Source organism: Tachyglossus aculeatus, chromosome 22, assembly GCF_015852505.1.
Source record: "Tachyglossus aculeatus isolate mTacAcu1 chromosome 22, mTacAcu1.pri, whole genome shotgun sequence".
In the NCBI taxonomy this organism is placed as follows: domain Eukaryota; kingdom Metazoa; phylum Chordata; class Mammalia; order Monotremata; family Tachyglossidae; genus Tachyglossus; species Tachyglossus aculeatus.
The window spans coordinates 38819852-38840531 of record NC_052087.1 but is presented as its reverse complement, the minus strand read 5'-3'; the positions used below and the strand labels follow the sequence as shown (position 1 = coordinate 38840531).

Here is a 20680-nt window from a genome sequence, read left to right as displayed (position 1 = left end):
AAGTTGGACAAACCGTTGATTTTCTTTTGCGGGGAGGGATTCTGGTCTCTGCTTTGACTTCCTGATGGGAGGAAGGGAGGTCGGAGTGGTTGAGTTGGGGAAAGTGAGAATTCACTTCCCCCCCCTTTCCTCATGCTGGGGGGGGGGGGGGTGTGTCTTGATGAAGCCAGAAAGGAGGGACAAGGATGGAAGGGTAGGGTGGTGGCGGGAAGAGGAGAAAGAAAAGAGAGGAAGGGTAGGGTGGTGGCGGGAAGAGGAGAAAGAAAAGAGAGGAAGGGGGAAGGCCCTTGGACAGATACCAAGGGCAAAGCAGGAATTGGGTGCACAGGGAGGGGGCTGGGAGAAAGCCTAGTGGGAATTCAGAGGAAAGGAGACTATGGTAAAAGTCTCAAAACTGAGGGGGAGGCGAGGAGGGGGAGATGGGGAGCAGGGGGGTGGGCTCTCTCCCACATATTAACTACCTGCTCCCAGTGGGTGCTGAGCAGAGAGGGTGGGACCCCCTTCGCCGGCCTCCAATCCAGGATGCTGTTCAGGCTACTGGGCAGAGGTGGGGGGCAACGGAGAGAAGGGAACTGGCAGCCCCAGTTCGACCCGAGTCCAGAGTCCCCTCGTCAGGTGAGGGGGAGGAGGCTGTTTCTACAGGGCCCTGCCTCCCCTCCACATGGGCGAAGGAAGGCCCTTTCCCCCAGAGGGGGGCTGTGATGGGGAGGCCGGCATTCCCGGACGGAAACGGGAAGGGGCCGATCCCGGCACCGGGCAAGGCCCAGGCGGGAGTGCCCTCTGCTGGGCACGGAGCTAGCGGCAACCACCAAAGAGACGCCAGCTGTCGCCATGCGCGGGGGGCAAGGTGGGCTCGGGCGTGGGACCCCCGCGGGACAGACGGCGGCGGGGGCCGGGTGGACAGGCCGATCGCGGGATCTGAGCCGGGGAGGACGCCGGGCCGCCCTCCTCCAGTCGTGCTGGGAGACGGTAGTAGCATCGGCCTCGTGGTGACGGGACGGGGTTCCCGGGAACCCCTGAGGAGGGGAGGGGGAAGCGGCTCTCCGGGAGCTCGCAATCAGGGCGGCCGCCAGAGCGAAAAAGAAAGCCAACGGGTCGGGGCCGGCCAGCCCCCACGATGGAGTCCGACCGCCGGCCCCGAGGAAGAACCGTCTGCGGAGCTCGCCGGGGTGGGGGGAGAGGAACTGAGGCCCAGCTGCGCGCCCCGACTGGGCGTGGACCGGTGCCTTTGCCCAAAAGGGGCATCGGGCTGAATCGGCCCAGTTACGAGGAGAGGAGGGAAAGGGCAAGGACGGGGGACGCACAGTGGGGTACTGCAGTGGCGGAGGGGCACCCCCTCACCCGACACCCACCGTGGGCCGGCCAGGAAGGCTGAGCTCGGATCTGGTGGGGACGGGCCACCCCCCCCGCCTCCCTTACTGACCGAAATGGCTCGGCCTGGCTCAAGGTCCTATTTGGTCACTGTGAGTCTGAAAGAGAGAGGACCAAGAGGCAGGTGAGGGTGGGACGGAGAGGCCCGGCCCCACCGAGCCAGCTGTGGGAGGCCCCAAGGAGCCCAGCAGCGAGACACTCCCCCACACGCACACACTCACACCCCCCCCCCCACGCATCCGCACACACATCCACGCACGGCCTCACCGCCAGCATCCCCTTTAATAAAACACGCAGGGTCATGTGGGATGGGATGGGGGGAGCGGAGAAAGGGAAAAAAAGTGAAATATTACCATTTACAACCACAAAAAAAAACCTCTGTACATGTCTAACGCCTGTGAGCAGGGGAGGGGAGGGGAGGCGGGTGGGCGGGGAGGGAGAGGAGGGGCGGCGACACCTATTTGTAGAGGATGTCGTAGTGTCCGGGTCTGTACAGTAGATAGACCTTGGGCTCCGAGCCCTCGGGGAAGACGTGGGGATTGGTGGTGCCGCCCTCGCCCCGGTCCATGTACTCCACCAGGATGGAGACGTTGAGGGCCTGGGCCAGCGCGATAATGTGGATGTGGTCGCTCTCCTTGCACATGGGCTCCACCTCCTAGCCGGGGAGAGAGACAGAGACACAGAGAGAGAGAGACAGAGACAGAGCAGGAGAGGGACTGTAAACTTCCTTGTACATATCTATCCTATTTATTTTATTTTGTTAGTATGTTTGGTTTTGTTCTCCGTCTCCCCCTTTTAGACTGTGAGCCCACTGTTGGGTAGGGACTGTCTCTATATGTGGCCAATTTGTACTTCCCAAGTGCTTAGTACAGTGCTCTGCACATAGGAAGCGCTCAATAAATACGATTGATTGATTGATCGATTGCGGGCAGGGAACGTGTCTGCCAACTCTGTTGTATTGTCCCCTTCCAAGTGCTTAGTACAGTGCTCTGCACATAGGAAGCAGGGAAACAGCACGGCCCAGGGGCTTTGGGAGTCGGAGGACGTGGGTTCCAATCCCGGCTCTGCTACTTGCCCGCTGTGTGGCCCTGAGCAAGTCACTTCACTTCTCTGAGCCTCAGTTCCCTCATCTGTAACATGGACATTAAGACTGGGAGCCCCATGTGGGACAGGGACTGTGTCCAATTTGATTAGCTTGTACCTACCCCGGTGCTTGGCACATAAGTGTTTTGCAAATACCATCATTATTATTAAAAACCACTGATGATGAACATGGTGAGGGGGAGGAAAGAGGCCAAGAGGGATGGGGCTGGGTGGGGCGGTGGGCGCGTCTCTGTACTCCAGCTGTGGTCCCCAATAATATAAAACTGTGGTCCCCAATAATATAAAAGTAATAATGGTACTCGTTAAGCGCTTACCACGTGCCAGGCACTGTTCTAAGCACTAGGGTACGTTGAAGTTAGTCAGGTGGGACACAGTCCCTGTCCCACTTAGGGTTCACAGTCTTAATCCCCATTTTACAGAGGAGGGAACTGAGGCCCAGAGAAGCGGAGTGACTTGCCCAAGGTCGCACAGCAGACGTGTAGCAGACCGTAGTGTCGCCTGGGAGTGACACTTTAGGGAAGAAGACGGGTGTATCTGACACTCCCCACCACCGTGTGGCTCAGTGGAAAGAGCCCGGGCTTTGGAATCAGAGGTCATGGGTTCAAATCCTAGCTCCACCACTTTGGGCAAGTCACTTCACTTCTCTGGGCCTCAGTTCCCTCATCTGTAAAATGGGGGTGAAGACTGTGAGCCCCCCCGTGGGACAACCTGATCACCTTGCGACCTCCCTAGCGCTTAGAACAGTGCTTTGCACATAGTAAGCGCTTAATAAATGCTATTATTATTATTATTATAACCAAGGAAAGAAAGATGAGGCTGGGAAGGGCGTATCTGGCCAGAAGGTCTGGCCGCGGTCCGGGGAAGGATCTAGAGGGCGGCCCGGCCCGCTTGGCCGACGGCAAGGGAAGAAACCGGGGCAGGGGAGGGGGTGGCACCTGCTGGCAGAATTCCTTGATGGTCCTCCCGCCTTCGATGAAGTGCTCGAAGAACTTGCTCTCCCGCTGCAGGTAGCCGGAGGTGAGGAGCCGCAGGTAGACCACCAGGTAGTCTGAAGTGCTCTGGTCATTGAAGGAGGCCAGCAGCTCGCCCACCGAGGTCTGCTTCTCCACCTGCTCGATCAGGTCCATGAACTGTCCGACGGAGGGACACGGGTCAGACGGACAATCCGGGGGGGGGGGCGGGGGGGGGGAGGAGGAAGGGAAAGAGAAGGGGCTGGGCTCACCGTGTTGTGGAAGTCTTCAATTGTGAACTCGGTGAAGCCCTGGGACACCAGGTCCTCTTTGCTCTTGGCAGAGATGGCTTTAAACCTGAAAGGCGGGGTGGAGGGGGGTGGGCAGTTGATTCGGCGGGGGAAGAGAAGGCGGGGGGTCAGGGGCACAGATCCCTCAGGGCAGCGGGGCCTGGTGGCCCGGAGCCCGGGCTTGGCAGTCAGAGGGACCTGGGTTCTCAGCCTGGCTCTGCCACTTGTCCGCTGCCTGACCTGGGGCAAGTCACTTCGTGTCTCTGGGCCTCAGTTCCCTCAGCTGTAAAACGGGGATTAAGGCTGAGAGCCCCATGTGGGACAGGGACTGACTGGGTCCAACCTGATTAGCTTGTCTCTGCCCCAGCGCTAACTACAGAGCTTGACACAAAGTAAGTGCTTAAATAAGAATAGACGTGTACAGAGGGTTTTTTGTGGTTGTAAATGGTAATATTTCACTTTTTTCCCTTTCTCCGCTCTCCCCACCCTATCCCACGTGATCCTGCATGTATATATATAAATATGTATATATATATTTATGGTATTGTATATGTTATATTTTATATAGTATAGTATCTTATCCAAATCAAGCAAAAACTCCTCACTCCTGACTTCAAAGCTCTCCGTCTCCTTGCCCCCTCCTACCTCCCCTCCCTTCTCTCCTACTCCAGCCCAGCCCGCACCCTCCGCTCCTCTGCCGCCACTCACCTCCTCACTGTACCTCATTCTCGCCTGTCCCTCCGTCGACCCCCAGCCCACATCCTTCCCCTGGCCTGGAATGCCCTTCCTCCACACATCCGCCAAGCTAGCTCTCTTCCTCCCTTCAAAGCCCTACTGAGAGCTCACCTCCCCAAAGGGGCCTTCCCACACTGAGCCCCCTTTTTCCTTTCCTCCTCCCCATCCCCCCCGCCCTACCTCCTTCCCTTCCCCACAGCATTTGTATATATATTTGTACAGATTATTTTACTTGTATATATTTACTATTCTATTTATTTTGTTAATGATGAGCATATAGCTTTAATTCTATTTGTTAAGACAATTTTGACACCTGTCTACATGTGTTGTCGTCCGTCTCCCCCTTCTAGACTGAGAGCCTGTTGTTGGGTAGGGACTGTCTCTATATGTTGCTAACTTGTACTTCCCAAGCACTTAGTACAGTGCTCTGCACACAGTAAGCGCTCAATAAATACGACTGAATGAATGAATATAGTATATAAAAAAGGTAGCCAATGGCAAGTCCTAGCTCTGAGAGCTGGGTACAGTTCTGGTCACGTTAGGCTCCCGTCAGGAGGGGCTGGAGCCTGCAGGCTGAGGAGTTCAGAGAATTTGGGGAGTGAGGGCGTGCTTGGGGCGGAAAGAGGGAAGGGGGGAGTCATCCTCTTCTCCCATCCACCAACTGGCCCAACTCACCTCTGCAACTCCTTGCTGTCCTCCAGGAGGGCTTCCAGGTGGGAGAAGCCAAAGGCTCGGTAGAAACAGTTGCCATCGGGTCTGGTCTTCCGGATGAATGAGTATTTTTTGTGCAGATCCTGCAGGGGACCAAGGAGTCTCCCTCAGAACCCGGTCCTGCTCACTCTCCAACGCCCAGCCGCCCCTGCTTCTCTCCGAGAGCCTGTAGTCACACACTTCCCGCATGATCCAGCCCGCACCCTCCGCTCCTCCACCACTAATCTCCTCACTGTACCTCGCTCTCGCCTGTCCCGCCATCGACCCCCGGCCCACGTCATCCCCCGGGCCTGGAATGCCCTCCCTCTGCCCATCCGCCAAGCTAGCTCTCTTCCTCCCTTCAAGGCCCTGCTGAGAGCTCACCTCCTCCAGGAGGCCTTCCCAGACTGAGCCCCTTCTTTCCTCTCCCCCTCGTCCCCCTCTCCATCCCCCCGTCTTACCTCCTTCCCTTCCCCACAGCACCTGTACATATGTATATATGGTTGTACATATTTATTACTCTATTTATTTATTTATTTATTTTACTTGTACATTTCTATCCTACTTATTTTATTTTGTTGGTATGTTTGGTTCTGTTCTCTGTCTCCCCCTTTTAGACTGTGAGCCCACTGTTGGGTAGGGACTGTCTCTATGTGATGCCAATTTGTACTTCCCAAGCGCTTAGTACAGTGCTCTGCACATAGTAAGCGCTCAATAAATACGATTGATTGATTGATTGATTGATTGATCCCCGACACACTGGGGGGTGTCCCCAGGGAGATCCCGGGAAGAAGAGGCAGGATTTGGTGGGAGGGGGGTGCACGGGGAGTCTTCCCATCTGCATCTGGCCACGGGACCTGAGCCTTCTAGGACACCGATGTAAGATTTTGGTTTTGTGGATTGCTAAAGAATGCTCTGACACCCCAGGGGGAGGGGGCAGATCCAGAGTCCCTACTCCCGACGTGATAGCGATGGAACAGATGAGCCAAATCAGCCCTCACCCCTTCTCTCTCCCAAAATGCTACGGTCCTAGCAGAACCAAGCGAGCAGGCTGCATTCAGCCTGCCATGAGGGCACATCCCGGGATGAGGAGGAGGCAGGATTTGAAGGGAGGGGGGTGCACAGGGAGTCTTCCCATCTGCATCTGGCCACGGGACCTGAGCCCTTCACCTTCTAGGACACGGATGTAAGATTTTGGTTTCGTGGATTGCTAAAGAATGCTCTGACATCCCAGGGGGAGGAGGCAGATCCAGAGTCCCTACTCCCCACGTGATAGCGATGGAACAGGTGAGCCAAATCAGCCCTCACCCCTTCTCTCTCCCAAAATGCTACGGTCCTAGCGGAACCAAGCGAGCAGGCTGCATTCAGCCTGCCATGAGGGCACATCCCAAAAGACCTCCCTGCAGCTCAGCCAAGTCGGTTCGGACCAAGCCAGGCGGGGCCGGAATGCCGGAGCCGCAGCGGTGGTCTGAGTCGGTGCTGCCGGCTTGGCCAGCTGGGTTGGGATCCTCAGCCTACAAAGGGTTGGGGATGTCTGGAGTCTGACAGCAGATCGGAAGGATTTTTTTTTGGTCCGTAAAATAATTAAGTAGTGGAGTCCCACTAGAATGCAAGCTCCTTGAAGGCAGGGATCGGGTCGACTAATTCTACTGTGCTCTTCTGAATGCCTAGTTCAGTGTGCTGCACACAGCAAGCGCTCAATAAACCGGTGGTTGCCTATCCACCTCTGTATCAAACAAAAACTCCACACCCTTGGCTTTAAAGCTCTCCATCACCTTGCCCCCTCCTACCTCACTTCGTTTCTCTCCTTCTATAACCCAGCCCGCATAATTCGCTCCTCTGGTGCTAACCTTCTCACTGTGCCTCCATCTCGCCTGTCTCACCACTGACTCCTGGCCCACATCCTGCCTCTGGCCTGAAACGCCCTCCCTCCTCAAATCTGACAATGACTCTCTCATCATCATCATCAATCGTATTTATTGAGCGCTTACTGTGTGCAGAGCACTGTACTAAGCGCTTAGCACTGTACTCCCACTTCACAGCCTTATTGAAGGCACATTTCCTCCAAGAGGCCTTCCCAGATTAAGCCCCACTTTTCCTCATCTCCCACTAACTTCTCCGTCACTCGGATTTGCTCCCTTGGCTCTCCGCCCTGCTCCAGCCCCACAGCACTTATGTATCTTTAATTTTATTTACTTGTATTTATGTCTGCCTCCCCTCCTCTAGACTATGAGCTCGTTGTGGGCAAGGCTTGTCACTGTTTATTGCTGTACTGTTCTTTCCCCCAAACCTTAGCATACTGCTCTGCACACAGTAAGTGCTTAATAAATATGACTGAATGAATAAGCACCCTGCCCATATTAACCCTTCACATATTCCTCAAAAAAGCACAAATCTGCTGACTTCTCTCCCTGACTCAGTGTCAAGTGCAACCTATGGGAAACACCCTTTCCCTACAACACTCTCCACTTTCTTTCTTCATCTCCCCCGATACGGAGGCCCAGGCCTCCAGGGCTGGCTATTTCATTCAATCGTATTTATTGAGTGTTTACTGTGCGCGGAGCACTGTACTAAGCGCTGTCCGGAAGGGGCGGCTACCTGCTTTTCCTCCTCCCCAGGGACCGGAAGGGGGTCAGCGGGGGCGGAGGGGATGGGGGCAGGGCCCGGGTAGTTGGCAGAGGGCAAAAGCCCCCTCGTTAACCCGGAGGGCACCAACCTTGATCTTCTGTTGATAAATGTTGTCATCTTCGGCGTACTCCTTGTACAGAACCGAAAGCTCCAAGCGCTCTGAGACCAGTGGATTCTGGACAGCGATCTGGAGAACGAGGATGGAGAGGAGTTGAGGGGGAGGGGCGGGAAGCCTGGGAAAAGAACAAGCTCTCCAGGAATAGCCTTCGGAGAAGGGAAACATCACAAATCCCCCAATTGGTCCCTGTTTCTTCCCCCATCTGTTTTTTTCTTTTCCGTGTTGTGTTTTTTTGTTTGTTTGGTTGGTTGGTTAAGCGCTTACTATGTGCCAGGCATTGTACTTGCTGGGGGAGATACAACATATTCAGATTGGGCAGAGTCCGTGTCCAACAAGGGGCTCACAGTCTTACTCCCCATTTTAGAGAGGAGGTAACTGAGGCATAGACGAGTTAAATGACTTGCCCAAGGCCACGCGACCGACAAGCGGCAGAGCTGTGATTAGAACCCAGGTCTTTCTGACTCTCGGGCCTGGTGCTCTTTCCACTAGGCCATACCGCTGCTCCTTTCCAAAGATAACTCACTGTAGCCCGGGAGTCCCTTCGACCACAGCACCCATCCCGTACCAGGGTAGGGGAAGGGTCTCACCCCAGGACCTGAAGGCCCAAGGTAGGCACAACAGGCAGAGAGAACAGCTGGCAGCAACTCTGGTACCCCTGGGTCCGTCTCTGCCCGCAGCATGACTTTGGAGAAAGAGCCCAGGCTCTTGTCTTCTCCGAACCTCAGTTTCCTCATCTGTAAAATGGGGACTCAATACCTATGCCCCTCCCACCGTAGTCTCTGAGCCCCACGTGGGATAGGGCCTGTGTCCGATCTATCCCGGGGCTTAGTTCAGCGCTTGGCATGTAGTACAATGCTTCACAAATGCCGCAGTTATTATGAGTAGAGAAGCAGCGCGGCTCAGCGGAAAGAGCCCGGGCTTTGGAGTCAGAGGTCGTGGGTTCGAATCCCGGCTCCACCTGACCTTGGGCAAGTCCCTTAACTTCTCTGAGCCTCAGTTCCCTCATCTGTAAAAATGGGGGTTAAGACTGTGAGCCGTCTTACAGTGGGACAACTTGATCACATTGTATCCCCCCCCCAGCGCTTAGAACAGTGCTTTGCACATAGTAAGCGCTTAACAAATGCCATGATTATTATTATTATTAGGAGTAAATGAAGGATGACTTCCAAAATGGAGAGGACACGAAACCTCAGCGGTACAAACTTCCCCGGGCCAAGACTGTGCCCGTGCCTACCCCTCACCCCAAAACACACACCTCTCCCTCCCCATCCCGCTCACCTCTTGCTGAATGCGATCCTGCTGAGCCATGATGGCCTCATCGTAGGCCAGGCAGTTAACTCCTGAAGAGAAAGGAAACAAAACACCGTGTTTCCAGAGTTCCTGGAGCACCTCGGCTCCCGGCACTCTCCCTCTCTGCCCGGCCCAGGCTGGGACGTCTCTCGGGATGGAGTTTTCCCTTCCTAAGTGGGTCACCTGGCCTGCTCAATCTCCCCACACTCTCACCCCTTCTAAGGAAGGAAGGAAAGGTTACACAGCGAGAAGCGGCGTTCCCAGTGGATACAGCCTGGGCTTGGGAGCCAGAAGCACCTGGGTCCTAATCCCGGCTCCACCGCTCATAACAATAATAATAATAATAATGATGGCATTTATTAAGCGCTTACTATGTGCAAAGCACCGTTCTAAGCGCTGGGGGGGTACAAGGTGATCAGGTTGTCCCGCATGAGGCTCACAGTTAAGCGCTTAGTACAGTGCTCTGCACACAGTAAGCGCTCAATAAATAGAATTGAATGAATGAAAGAATCCCCATTTTACAGATAATAATAATAATAATGATGATGGCATTTATTAAGCACTTACTATGTGCAAAGCACTGCTGGGGATTACAAGGTGATCAGGTTGTCCCACGAGGGGCTCACAGCCTTCATCCCCATTTTACAGATGAGGTAACTGTGGCCCAGAGAAGTTAAGTGACTTGCCCAAGGTCACACAGCAGACACGTGGTGGAGCCGGGATTCGAACCCGTGACCTCTGACGCCAAAGCCCGCACTCATCTGCTGTGTGTGACCTTGGGCAAGCCACCTAGCTTCTCTGTGCTTCCGTTCCCGCATCTGTAAAATGGGGATTAAGACTCTGAGGCCCATGTGGGAAATTGGACTGTGTCAAACCTGATTAGCTTGCATCTACCCCAGCACTTAGTACAGTGCCTGGCACAAAGCAAGCACTTAACAGACACCCCAAAACAAAAAAATAAAAGAGGATTCTTGTCAATGTAGTAGTAACAATAACAGCATTTCCTGAGCAGCCAGTGGGTGCAATGCACTGCACTAAGTGCTTGGGAAGTACAGAACAGAGATGTGGTACTTTCCCAGCCCACAAAGAGCTGACACTCTAATGGGGGTGGGAGCGAAAGATGTAAAAATATAAATGCACAAATAAGAGTCTTCAAATGAACGCACAAAAGAAAAAACATTTACACCTAAAATGCTGACCTCGGCCTAGAGTTGGCCAATATCCTCATCAGTGGTATTTACCGAGAGCTTACTGAGTACAGAGCACTATACTAAGCGCTTGGTGGGTAGGTTTTACAACCTAGAGTTACTGGGAACTCTAATCAGGGAAGGCTTTTGGAGGAGGTGGGATTTCGGCAGGGCTTTGAATATCGAAAGGGCTGTGGCCTGTCAGATTTGGGGAGACCGGGGAACAGTTTAAGGGGAAGAGATGAGTGTAAAGGGAGGGGAGAAGGGGACCAGATCAAAGGAGCTAGGGGATGGGCAGGGGGAGAGGGGGAATACCCCCAAAAGAGCACCAAACATATAGGGAAAGATCCTTAAGGCTGCTGCTACTTCTTGGCCAGTGAAAGGGAACTTAAAGGCTGCAGGCCGGGAACTTCCTAGGAAAGGGGAACTTTGCTCCCACGGGACGCCTCCTAAGAGCTGGCGGAGTCGGGGAAGAGTTTTCAATTTCCTCAGGGAGGGTAAGTATGAAGTGGGGACGAGATCTTCCCTAACAGGGCTGATGGCCCGGGGGGAAAGGAGAAGGGGCTAATTTTCACACAACCCCTATCCCATCTCTGGACTCCGGGAAGCAGTGTGGCTTTAGTGGAAAGAGTTCAGGACTGGCAGTCCACAGTCCTGGGTTCTAATCCCAGTCCACCACTTGCCCGCGTGCGCCCTTGGGCAAGACACTAAACTACGCTGTGCCCAACATTCCCCGTCTGTAAATGGGGATTCAATACCTGTTTTCTCCCACCTTGACTGTGAGTCCCATGAAACCCAGGGACTGAGTCTGAGTTGGTTGCTCTAGATTTTCACCAGTGCTTGGCACAGTGTTTGGCCCATAGCACATACTTAATAGATATCATTCATTCAATCGTATTTATTGAGCTCTTACTGTGTACTGAGCACTCGGGAACTTTTCATTACTAGTGCCACCCTGGCCGGAAGGACCTTCTGCTTCCACATCTCCGGGACTAGTGAAACGGCAGAGAGGCTGTCCTCCTCTGAGACTTGGAAAATGTCCCCCTTCTAGACCGTGAGCCCGCTGTTGGGTAGGGACCGTCTCTATCTGTTGCCAACTTGTACTTCCCAAGTGCTTAGTACAGTGCTCTGCACACAGTAGGCGCTCAATAAGTACGATTGAATGAATGAATGAGTTAGGCAGGCAGGACAGGGCCACAAACCCCTTGGGCGGCTGGGCTCAAAGGGTAAGGTCGAGGTTCCGGGCTGAGTTTGGGGGCGGACGGGACGGGACACAGAGTGACCTCTTCTGCTGTGGGAGGGGAAAGAATAAATGGGCTTGAGATGGGGGGGAAGAGCGGAGTCTGGGGATGGGGGGAGACCCAAATCTGACATGGTGTGAGAGTGGAAGGGGGAGATCAGACCTGGTTTGGAGTTGGGGGAGCGAAGACAGGGTCAGGTTTGTGGGGAGGGCATGTGGGGAGAGGGTCTGACATGGGTTGGGGGAGAATTAAGCTTGGGGTGTTTGGGGGGTGCGAGGGGTGGTCAGGCTTTATTTATATTTACTTATATTGATGCCTGTTTACTTGTTTTGATGTCTGTCTTCCCCCTTCTAGACTGTACGCCCGGTGTGGGCAGGGATTGTCAGAGAGGCAGCGTAGTTTAGCGGCCAGAGCCTGGGCTTGCGAGTCAGAGGTCGTGGCTTCTAATCCCGGCTCCGCCACCTGTGTGACTCTGGGCAGGTCACTTCTCTGTGCCTCAGTTCCCACATCTGTCAAATGGGGATGAAGCCTGTGAGCCCCACGTGGGGCAACCTGTTGCTTTGCAGTTACCCCAGCACTTAGACCAGGGCTTGGCACATTAACAAATACCACCACTGGCATCACTGTCTCTACTGCTGCGCTTAGTATAGTGCTCTGCACACAGTAAGCGCTCAATAAATTGAATGAACGAATGAATGGCTTGGGCTGGGGGCTGAGGGGTACGGGGCTGAGAACGGGGGCGGCCCGGGAGGTTGGGGATCAGTCGGGGCCTGGTTTGAGATGGGGGTGGAGGACAGGGCCGAGGCTGAGGAGGGGCCAGGGGCCAGGCTGGTGTGGGGAAGCAGCGTGGCTCAATGGAAAGAGCCTGGACTTGGGAGTCAGAGGTCGTGGGTTCTAATCCCGGCTCCGCCACTTATCTGCTGTGTGACCTTGGGCAAGTCACTTCACTTCTCTGTGCCTCATTTACCTCATCTGTAACATGGGGATTAAGACTGTGAGCCCCATGTGGGACAACCTGATCACCCTGTATCCCCCACCCCACCCAGTGCTTAGAACAGTGCTTGGCACATAGTAAGTGCTTAATACCATCAATTATTATTACTATTATTACTAATAATAATAATTATTATTATTATTACTATTACAGGGAAGATAGAGGAGACTGACAGAGAAAGCAGAGTGGACACTGACGTGAGGAGTTGGCGGGGCCGTCCTGGCGGCAGAGTGCGGGGCCTGAGGGGCGCGGTGGGCTGCCAACACTGGCCCTCATTCCACCATTCATCCAGTCCTATTTACTGCACATTTAATGTGTGAAGGGCACTGTGCTAAGCGCTTAGGAAGTGCAATTCAGCAACAATTCTTACGGCATTGACGCCTGCCAACTTGTTTTGTGTTTTTGTCTGTCTCCCCCTTCTAGACTGTGAGCCCGTTGTTGGGTAGGGACCGTCTCTAGATGTTGCCGATCTGTACTTCCCAAGCGCTTAGTCCGGTGCTCTGCGCACAGTAAGCGCTCAATGAATATGACTGAATGAATGAAAAGAATGAACAGGCGCGAGGTGCGAGGCCCGAGTCGCGTGGTCCAAGGTGCGTGGCTTGAGGGACGAGGTGCGAAGCCTGAGGTGCGAGGTCTGAGGCAAGGGTGCGAAGCCCGAGGCGCATGGCTTGAGGTGCGAGACCCAAGGTCTGAGGCGCAAGGCCCGAGATGCGTGGCCTGAGGTGCAAGACCCAAGGACTGAGGTGCAAGGCCCGAGGCGTGTGGCCTGAGGTGCGAGGCCTGAGGCGCACGGTGCGAGGCCTGAGGCGCGAGGCCCATGGCCTGTGGCGCAAGGCCCGAGGTGTGAACCCAAGGCCCAAGGCGCGAGGCCTGAGGCGTGCGGCCCGAGGTGCAAGGCCTGAAGAGCAAGGTGCGAGGCCCGAGGTGCGAGGCGCAAGGCCTGAGGCACAAGGCCGTAGGCGTGAGGCCTGTGGCCTGAGGCGCAAGGCCCAAGGAGCGTGGCCCGAGGCCCAAGGCCTGAGGCATGTGGCCTGAGGTGCAAGGCCTGAGGTGCGAGGCGCAAGGCCGAGGCCTGAGGCGCAAGGCCTGAAGCACAAGGCCCAAGGAGCGAGGCCCGAGGTGTGAGCCCTGAAGCGCAAAGTGAGAGGCCTGAGGCATGAAGCGCGAAGCCTGAGGTGCAAGGCCCGAGGCATGAGGCCTGTGGTAAGAGGCCCAAGGCCTGAGGCGTGAGACCTGAGGCACGTGGCCTGAGGCATAAGGTGTGAGGCCTGAGGCGTGAAGCACAAGGCCAAAGGCCTGAGGTGCAAGGCCCGAGGTGCAAGGCCTGAAGCACAAAGTGCGAGGCCTGAGGCCTGAAGCGTGAAGCCTGAGGCACAAGACCGGAGGCGTGTGGCCTGAGGCCTGAAGCGCGAGGCCTGAGACACGAGGCCCATGACCTGAGGCGCAAGGCCCGAGGCGTGTGGCCTGAGGTGCAAGGCCCAAGGCGCGTGGCCTGAGATGCGAGGCCTGAAGGGCAAAGCCTGAGGTGCAAGGCCTGAGGTGTGTGGCCTGAGGTGCGAGGCCTGAGGCACAAGGTGCGAGGCCTGAGACGCGAGGTCCATGGCCTGAGGTGGAAGGCCCGAGGCGAAAGGCCCAAGGCCTGAGGCGTGTGGCCTGAGGTGCAAGGCCCGAGGTGTGTGGCCCGAGGTGCGAGGCCTGAAGCACGAAGCCTGAGGCGCAAGGCCTGAGGTGTGTGGCCTGAGGTGTGAGGCCTGAGGCACAAGGTGCGAGGCCTGAGGCGTGAAGCACGAGGCCTGAGGCGAAAGGCCCAAGGCCTGAGGCGTGTGGCCTGAGGTGCAAGGCCCGAGGCATGTGGCCTGAGGTGCAAGGCCCGAGGCGTGTGGCCCGAGGTGCGAGGCCTGAAGCGTGAAGCCTGAGGCGCAAGGCCTGAGGTGTGTGACCTGAGGTGCGAGGCCTGAGGCACAAGGTGCGAGGCCTGAGGCGTGCAGCGCGAGGCCTGCTATGCAAGGCCCGTGGCATGAGGTGCAAGGCCTGAGGCGTAAGGCCCAAGGCCTGAGGCGTGTGGCCTGAGGTGCAAGGCCCGAGGCGTGTGGCCCGAGATGCAAGGCCTGAAGCGCGAGGCCTGAGGCGCAAGGCCTGAGGTGTGTGGCCTGAGGCGCGAGGCCTGAGGCACAAGGTGCGAGGCCTGAGGCGTGAAGCGCGAGGCCTGAGACGCGAGGCCCGAGACACGAGGCCCGTGGCCTGAGGCACAAGGCCCGAGGCGAAAGGCCCAAGGCCTGAGGCATGTGGCCTGAGGTGCAAGGCCCGAGGCGTGTGGCCGGAGGTGTGAGGCCTGAAGCGCGAGGCCTGAGGCGCAAGGCCTGAGGTGTGTGGCCTGAGGTGCAAGGCCTGAGGCACAAGGTGCGAGGCCTGAGGCGTGAAGCACGAGGCCTGAGATGCGAGGCCTGTGGCCTGAGGCGCAAGGCCCGAGGCGAAAGGCCCAAGGCCTGAGGCGTGTGGCCTGAGGTGCAAGGCCCGAGGCGCGTGGCCCAAGGTGTGAGGCCTGAAGCGCGAAGCCTGAGGCGCAAGGCCTGAGGTGTGTGGCCTGAGGCGCGAGGCCTGAGGCGTGAAGCACGAGGCCCGAGACGCGAGGCCCGTGGCCTGAGGCTTAAGGCCCAAGGCGCAAAGGCGTGTGGCCTGAGGTGCAAGGCCCGAGGTGCGAGGCCTGAAGGGCAAAGCCTGAGGCGCTAGGCCTGAGGTGTGTGGCCTGAGGTGTGAGGCCTGGGGCGTGAAGTGCGAGGCCTGAGACGCAAGGCCCGTGGCCTGAGGCGCAAGGCCCGAGGCGAAAGGCCCAAGGCCTGTGGCCTGAGGCGCAAGGCCCGAGGAGTGTGGCCCGAGGTGCGAGGCCTGAAGTGCGAGGCCTGAGGTGCGAGGCCTGAGGCACAAGGCGCGAGGCCTGAGGCGTGAAGCGCGAGGCCTGAGACGCGAGGCCCGTGGTCTGAGGCGCAAGGCCTGAGGCGCAAAGGCGTGTGGCCTGAGGTGCAAGGCCCGAGGTGAGTGGCCCGAGGTGCGAGGCCTGAAGCGTGAAGCCTGAGGCGCAAGGCCTGAGGTGCGAGGCCTGAGGCGTGAGGCGCGAGGCCTGAGACGCGAGGCCCGTGGCCTGAGGCTTAAGGCCCAAGGCGCAAAGGCGTGTGGCCTGAGGTGCAAGGCCCGAGGTGAGTGGCCCAAGGTGCGAGGCCTGAAGCGCAAAGTGCGAGGCTCGAGGCGTGTGGCCTGAGGTGCGAGGCCCGAGGCCTGAGGCCCTTGACGTGTGGCCCAAGGCGCGAGGCCCGTGGGGGGGAGGGGAGCCAGGCCCCCCCCGGGGCCCCGCCCCTCAACTCCACTCGTCCGCACTGCGGGGGCGGGGGCGGGGGGGTGCGCGCGCGCCTGCGTGCGTCGGGGCGCGCGCGCGGGGGAGGAGGAAAGACCCCGCGTGCGCGCCCCCGCGGCCTTCTCCTCAGCGCCCTCTTTCCCTCCTTCTGTCTTCGATGGCGGCCCCCTCCCTCCATATGTAATTTTAATAATGATGAGGAGGAGGAGGAGGAGGAGGAGGAGGATGGCATTTGTCGGGCGCTCACTCCGCGCGAAGCCCCGTCCAGGGCGCCGGGCGCGCTGGTCCCGCCCCCGGCCCTTGGGCGATGCCCTCGGCTCCCCCGCCCCCGCCAGGCCGGTACCTTCGGAGTCGCCTCCGAGCGGCTCCGGCTTCGGCTGCTGCTGCTGCTGCTGCTGAGGCTCCTCCGCCGCCATCTTTAAACAGCGCCGCAGGCCGGACTGCTTCCGGGTTATGAGCCGGGCGCCTCCCGGAAGTGCTCGGCCGCCTCTTCTCCGCGCCCTAGCAACGCCCCTAGCAACCGCCCCCTCAGCTCCCTTTTTTCATTCGTTCAATCCTATTCATTAATAATAACGATAATAATTGGCGTGTGTTAAGCGCTTACTATGTGCAAAGCACTGTTCTAAGCGCCGGGGAGGATACAGGCTGATCAGGTTGTCCCACGTGGGGCTCACAGTCTAAATCCCCATTTTACAGATGATGAGGGAACTGAGGCCCAGAGAAGTGAATCAATCAATCAATCAATCGTATTTATTGAGCGCTTACCGTGTGCAGAGCACTGTACTAAGCGCTTGGGAAGGTCAAGTTGGAAACATCTAGAGACGGTCCCTACCCAACAGGGGGCTCACAGTCTAAAAGGGGGAGACGGAGAACAAAACCAAACATACTAACGAAATAAATAGAATAGATATGTACAAGTGAAATAAATAAATAAATAGAGTAATAAATATGTACAATCAGTCAATCAATCGTATTTATTGAGCGCTTACTGTGTGCAGAGCACTGTACTAAGCGCTTGGAAAGGTCAAGTTGGCAACATATGGAGACAGTCCCTACCCAACAGTGGGCTCACAGTCTAAAAGGGGGAGACGGAGAACAAAACCAAACATACTAACAAAATAAAATAAATAGAATAGATATGTACAAGTAAAATAAATAGAGTACTAAATATGTACAATCAATCAATCAATCATATTTATTGAGCGCTTACTGTGTGCAGAGCACTGTACTAAGCGCTTGGGAAGGTCAAGTTGGCAACATCTAGAGACAGTCCCTACCCAACAGTGGGCTCACAGTCTAAAAGGGGGAGACAGAGAACAAAACCAAACATACTAACAAAATAAAATAAATAGACTAGATATGTACAAATAAAATAATAAATAGAGTAATAAATATGTACAATCAATCAATCAATCGTATTTATTGAGCGCTTACTGTGTGCAGAGCGCTGTACGAAGCGCTTGGGAAGTACAAATTGGCAACATCTAGAGACAGTCCCTACCCAACAGTGGGCTCAGTGACTTGCCCAAGATCACACAGCAGATGTGGCGGAGTAGGGATTCGAACCCACGACCTCTGACTCCAAAGCCCGGGCTCTTTCCACTGAGCCACGCTGCTTCTCTATTTATTTATTTATTTATCTATTTATTGAGCGCTTACTGTGTGCAGAGCACTGTACTAAGCGCTTGGGAAGGTCAAGTTGGCAACATATAGAGACGGTCCCTACCCAACAGTGGGCTCACAGTCTAAAAGGGGGAGACAGAGAACAAAACCAAACATACTAACAAAATAAAATAAATAGACTAGATATGTACAAATAAAATAATAAATAGAGTAATAAATATGTACAGTCAATCAATCGTATTTATTGAGCGCTTACTGTGTGCAGAGCACTATACGAAGTGCTTGGGAAGTACAAATTGGCAACATATAGAGACAGTCCCTACCCAACAGTGGGCTCAGTGACTTGCCCAAGATCACACAGCAGACGTGGCGGAGTCGGGATTCGAACCCATGACCTCTGAATCCAAAGCCCATGCTCTTTCCACTGAGCCACGCTGCTTCTCTATTTATTTGTTTATTTATCTATTTATTGAGCGCTTACTGTGTGCAGAGCATTGTACGGGGCTCAGTGGAAAGAGCCCGGGCTTTGGAGTCAGAGGTCATGGGTTCAAATCCCGCCTCCGCCACTTAAAATAAAAAATAGTAATAATAAACGATGGCATTTATTATTCATTCATTCATTCAATCGTATTTATTGAGCGCTTACTGTGTGCAGAGCACTGTACTAAGCGCTTGGGAAGGTCAAGTTGGCAACATATAGAGACAGGCCCTACCCAACAGTGGGCTCACAGTCTAAAAGGGGGAGACAGAGAACAAAACCAAACATACTAACAAAATAAAAGAATAGATATGTACAAGTAAAATAAATAAATAAATAAATAAATAGAGTAATAAATATGTACAAACATATATACAGATATATACATATATACAGAATAAATAATGATGGCATTTATTAAGCGCTTACTATGTGCCAAGCACATTATTATTATTCTAATTATTAGAATTAGCACACATTAGCACATCATTATTATTATTCTAATAATAATAATAATGGTACTTGTTAAGCGCTTACTAAGTGCAAAGCACTGTTCTAAGCGCTGGAAGCGCTGAGGAGGTTACAAGGTGATCAGGTTGTCCCATGTGGGGCTCACAGTCTTAGTCCCCATTTTCCAGGTGAGGTAACTGAGGCCCAGAGAAGTGAAGTGACTTGCCCAAGATCACACAGCAGAGGTGGCGGAGTCGGGATTCGAACCCGTGACCTCTGACTCCAAAGCCCGGGCTCTTTCCACTGAGCCACGCTGCTTCTCTATTTATGTATTTATTTATCTATTTATTGAGCGCTTACTGTGTGCAGAGCATTGTACGGGGCTCAGTGGAAAGAGCCCAGGCTTTGGAGTCAGAGGTCATGGGTTCAAATTCCGCCTCCACCACTTGAAATAAAAAAACATAATAAACGATGGCATTTATTAATCAATCAATCAATCATATTTATTGAGTGCTTACTGTGTGCAGAGCACTGTACTAAGCGCTTGGGAAGAACAAGTTGGCAACATACAGAGACAGTCCCTACCCAACAGTGGGCTCACAGTCTAGAAGGGGGAGACAGAGAACAAAACCAAACATATTAACAAAATAAAATAAATACAATAGATATGTACAAGTAAAATAAATAGAGTAATAAATACGCACAAACATATATACATATATACAGGTGTTGTGGGGAAGGGAAGGAGGTAAGGCAGGGGGATGGAAAGGGGGAGCACTTTCTTAAGCGCTTACTATGTGCAAAGCACTGTACTAAGCGCTGGAGAGGTTACAAGGTGATCCGGTTGTCCCATGGCGGGGGCTCACAGTCTTAATCCCCATTTTACAGATGCGGTAACTGAGGCCCAGAGAAGTGAAGTGACTTGCCCAAAGTCACACAGCTGACAATTTGTGGAGCCAGGATTTGAACCCCTGACCTAATAATGATGGCATTTATTAAGCGCTTACTATGTGCAAAGCACTGTTCTAAGCGCTGGGGGAGAGAGATACAAGGTGATGGGATTGTCCCACGGGAGGCTCACAGTCTTCATCCCCATTTTACAGATGCGGTAACTGAGGTCCAGAGAAGTGAAGTGACTTGCCCAAAGTCACACAGCTGACAATTGGTGGAGCCGGGATTTGAACCCCTGACCTCTGACTCCAAAGCCTGAGCTCTTTCCACTGCTCCACGCTGCTTGTGAGCTGTGTGACCTTGGGTAAGTCACTTAACTTCTCTGGGCCTCAGTGACCTCATCTGTAAAATGGGGATTAAGACTGCGAGCCCCCCGTGGGTCAACCTGATCACCTTGTATACTCCCCAGCGCTTAGAACAGTGCTTTGCACATAGTAAGCGCTTAATAAATGCCATCATTATTACTAGGTGCTGGGGAAGTACAAGTTGGCAACATATAAAGACGGTCCCTACCCAACAGCAGGCTCACAGTCTAGAAGGGGGAGACAGACAACAAAACAAAACATATTAACAAAATAGAATAAATAGAATAGTAAATATGTACAAGTAAAATAGAGTAATAAATCTGTACAAACATATATATATATATATGTATATACAGGGCTGTGGGGAGGGGAAGGAGGTAAGGCGGGGGGGATGGAGAGGGAGAGGAGGGGGAGAGGAAGGAGGGGCTCAGTCTGGGAAGGCCTCCTGGAGGAGGTGAGCTCTTCCAAGGCCGAGATTCGTGAGGGAGTCTTCGTAAGCCTTTGGGTCTAGTCCCATTCATTCATTTGTATTTATTAATAATAATAATGATGGCATTTATTAAGCACTTACTATGTGCAAAGTGCTGTTCTAAGCGCTGGGGAGGTTACAAGGTGATCAGGTTGTCCCACGGGGTCTCACAGTCTTCATCCCCATTTTACAGATGAGGTCAGAGGCCCAGAGAAGTTAATAATAATAATAATAGTAATGATGGCATTTGTAAAGCTCTTACTATGTGCAAAACACTGTTCTAAGCACTGGGGAGGTTACAAGGTGATCAGGTTGTCCCATGGGGGGGGGGGGGGCTCATAGTCTTCATCCCCATTTTACAGATGAGGTCACTGAGACCCAGAGAAGTTAATATTAACAACTGTAATGATGGCATTTGTTAAGCGCTTACTATGTGCAAAGCACTGCTCTAAGCACT

At 54.3% G+C, this 20680-nt stretch overlaps 1 protein-coding gene across 1 annotated transcript; it reads right to left on the bottom strand.

The window, feature by feature from the left end:
• Positions 1-1634: 1634 nt before the first annotated feature.
• OTUB1 (OTU deubiquitinase, ubiquitin aldehyde binding 1) lies at positions 1635-16372 on the bottom strand. The gene is made up of 7 exons (XM_038764311.1): positions 16291-16372; positions 9165-9226; positions 7857-7955; positions 5126-5244; positions 3698-3782; positions 3411-3605; positions 1635-2026 (listed from the first exon to the last, which is right to left on the bottom strand). Exons 1-7 carry the CDS (start codon positions 16361-16363, stop codon positions 1829-1831), a joined length of 831 nt encoding a protein of 276 aa, XP_038620239.1. The 5' UTR covers positions 16364-16372; the 3' UTR covers positions 1635-1828.
• Positions 16373-20680: the final 4308 nt, after the last annotated feature.